Source organism: Hyla sarda, assembly GCF_029499605.1.
Source record: "Hyla sarda isolate aHylSar1 chromosome 1 unlocalized genomic scaffold, aHylSar1.hap1 SUPER_1_unloc_5, whole genome shotgun sequence".
In the NCBI taxonomy this organism is placed as follows: domain Eukaryota; kingdom Metazoa; phylum Chordata; class Amphibia; order Anura; family Hylidae; genus Hyla; species Hyla sarda.
Window position 1 is genome coordinate 134,096 of NW_026607591.1, and position 2,952 is coordinate 137,047.

The window sequence follows — 2,952 nt, forward strand, 5'->3', positions numbered from 1 at the left end:
CTTTTTTACTTCTACTGAAATGAGGTAGGTAGATTTTTCTGTGGTGCAGGTGTTCGGGATTTTAGGCCTTTTATGGGGGGGGGGGGGGGGGGAGTTTGCGGTCGGTTACACCACCATACATCTGTACTACAGCGCAGTATAACTGTCAGTGTTACCGAGGTCGGGCCTCATAGGCAACAGCGCCTGGTAGACCTGGAGGCCATGACTGGGGAGCAAGACAGTTTAACCCTATAGATGCTACAATCAGTACTGACTGCGGCATACATAGGGTTACACTGCCAAGACAGTCGGGAAAGTAATCCCGCCCAGGACATAAAAGTACATCACGGGGTGGTGAGGGGGTTGTGTCATCTATCCCCTGTATCTCAATAACAGGGACCCCAGTGTCCCCAGGTAGGTAGGGAGGAGGTACATTCACTATGGGAGCTGCAGAAACAGCCGAGCACAGACTGAGGTGTCCAGTGATCGGACACCACATGATCAGCAAGGATCGGGGATAACACAACCTTTCTAAAAGGGTCTCAGCAGGTGATGCCCTGACCGTCCTGGAATTCTTCATCACTGGAATAAGTCCCTTCTCTGTGAGGTGTTTGGGTCTCCAGTAGCAGCTCCTCATGGATTATGCCTGTTGGGTCTTCTCCATGAGGAGCAGTGAATATCACAACCATATACCACACTCTTCTCCTACCATGTGAACTATAGTGATGACATCGCTGGATCGGTGACTACGTTCTAAAAGAAAACTTTTATTATCAATTGGTAACAAGTTTGGAGATGCAGTATATGATATAAATGTATAAACCTCAGATATCCTATGTACAGGGTTAATATATAGATGTGTTATCTGCATCATTTATTGCTCTGAATTGGCTTCTCCCCTGTGTGAGTTATTTTATGTTTAACAAGATGTGATTGCTGAGTAAAACATTTCCCACATTCTGCACATGAAAATGGCTTCTCCCCTGTGTGAGTTCTTTGATGTTTAACAAGACCTGATTTGTCAGTGAAACATTTCCCACACTCTGAGCATGAAAATGGCTTCTCTCCTGTGTGAGTTTTTTGATGTTGAACAAGATGTGATTTCTCAGTAAAACTTTTCCCACATTCTGAGCATGAAAATGCATTCTCTCCTGTGTGAGTTTTCTGATGTTTAAGAAGATTAGATTTTTCAGTAAAACATTTCCCACATTCTGAACATGAAAATGGCTTCTCTCCTGTGTGAGTTCTTTGATGTCGAGTAACATCTCCTTTGCAAGTAAAACATTTCCCACATTCTGAACATGAAAATGGCTTCTCTCCTGTGTGAGTTCTTTGATGTTTAACAATATTTGATTTCTTAGTAAAGCAGTTCCCACATTGTGAACATGAAAATGGCTTCTCCCCTGTGTGAGTTCTTTGATGTTGAACAAGACCTGATTTTTCAGTAAAACATTTCCCACATTCTGAACATGAAAATGGCTTCTCCCCTGTGTGAGTTCTTTGATGTTGAACAAGATTTGATTTCCTAGTAAAGCAGTTGCCACATTGTGAACATGAAAATGGCTTCTCCCCTGTGTGAGTTCTTTGATGTTGAACAAGAACTGATTTCTGAATAAAACATTTACCACATTTTGAACATAAAAATGGTTTCTCTCCAGTGTGAATTTTCTGATGTTCAACAAGACTTGATATCTTAATTAAACATTTTCCACATTCTGAGCATGAATATGGTTTCTTTCCTGTATGAGCTCGTTGATGTCCATCATTCCTTCTATTACTTTTATTTTGCTGAACATCCTGTGATGACTGAGAAGACAGGACCTGTATATAAGGATGAGATGACAGATCTTGGCTGTGAAGGGCTGAGGGTGTATCTGGGATAATGGAATGTTCTTCATATGTATCTTGTGTGATATCATCATCTGCTTTATAATCTGAAGATATAAGATTCTCCTCTGATCTCCTGGTACAAGAATCTGCCAAGAATAAAACAGATTTTATCAGTATTAACCCTTAACATCCCAGGATATTTAAGCTTTTGTGTTTTTCTTTTTTTTTTCCTCCTCTCCTCCCAGCCTAAACTTTTTTCTTTTCCCATCTACACTGGGTTTAAGAGCTTGTTTTTGTGGGACCGATCTTACACTGTATTGCACCACCAATGATTCTCAGTAAGGCTGTATAAATGCTGATGTCAGCTTTGACTGTAGCATCTAAGTGGTTAATATCCAGCATCAGAGATTGACACAGATTATATAATTGAGTATTAACCTTATTTACATTTTTCCATCTAGAGTCACATGAGAGTTTGTTTTTTGTGGGACCAATTTTACTGTGAAATAGAAAACAAATTGTGGGATAAAATTAAATTGAAATAAAATGCAATTTTGCACATTTGGGATTTTTTCATCACCTACCATATAACGTGATGTCACAACTGACGTTATACTTATCCATCAGGTCAGTATCATCATCCAACTTGTAGAGTTTTCCTTATGTTTTAATAAAAAAAATGCTTTAACCCCTTAAGGACTTAAGGTTTTTTTTAACTTTTGTTTCTTCCTCCTCACCTTCTAAAAATCAGAACGCTTTCAGTTTTCTACCTACAGACCCATATGAGGTTGTTGCTGTTTTTTGCGCTACCAATTTTACTTTGTAATGACATCAATCATTTCACCACAAAATCTACGGTGAAACAAAAAAAAATTATTATTTATTTGTGAGGCAAAAACTGAAAAACCCCACTATTATGTAACATTTGGGGGCTTCCGTTTCTACGCAGCACTTTTCGGTAACAATGACACCTTCTCTTTATTCTGTACGTCCATACGGTATAAGGACACCCAACTTATAGAGGTTTCATTTTGTTTTACTTCTTTTAACCCCTTAAGTATCAAGCCCATTATGACCATAAGGACGGAAGCATTTTTTTGCACATCTGACCACTGTCACTTTAAGCATTAATAACTCTGGGAT

The 2,952-nt window shown here is 39.2% G+C and overlaps 1 protein-coding gene across 1 annotated transcript; it reads right to left on the bottom strand.

Annotated features, from left to right (window-relative positions):
* Nucleotides 1-732: 732 nt before the first annotated feature.
* Nucleotides 733-1,794, bottom strand: LOC130298225 (gastrula zinc finger protein XlCGF17.1-like; the record flags this gene model as incomplete). Its single annotated transcript, XM_056551143.1, has 1 exon — nt 733-1,794. A coding segment is annotated over one exon (945 nt), but the record flags the coding sequence as incomplete, so codon positions are not given.
* Nucleotides 1,795-2,952: the final 1,158 nt, after the last annotated feature.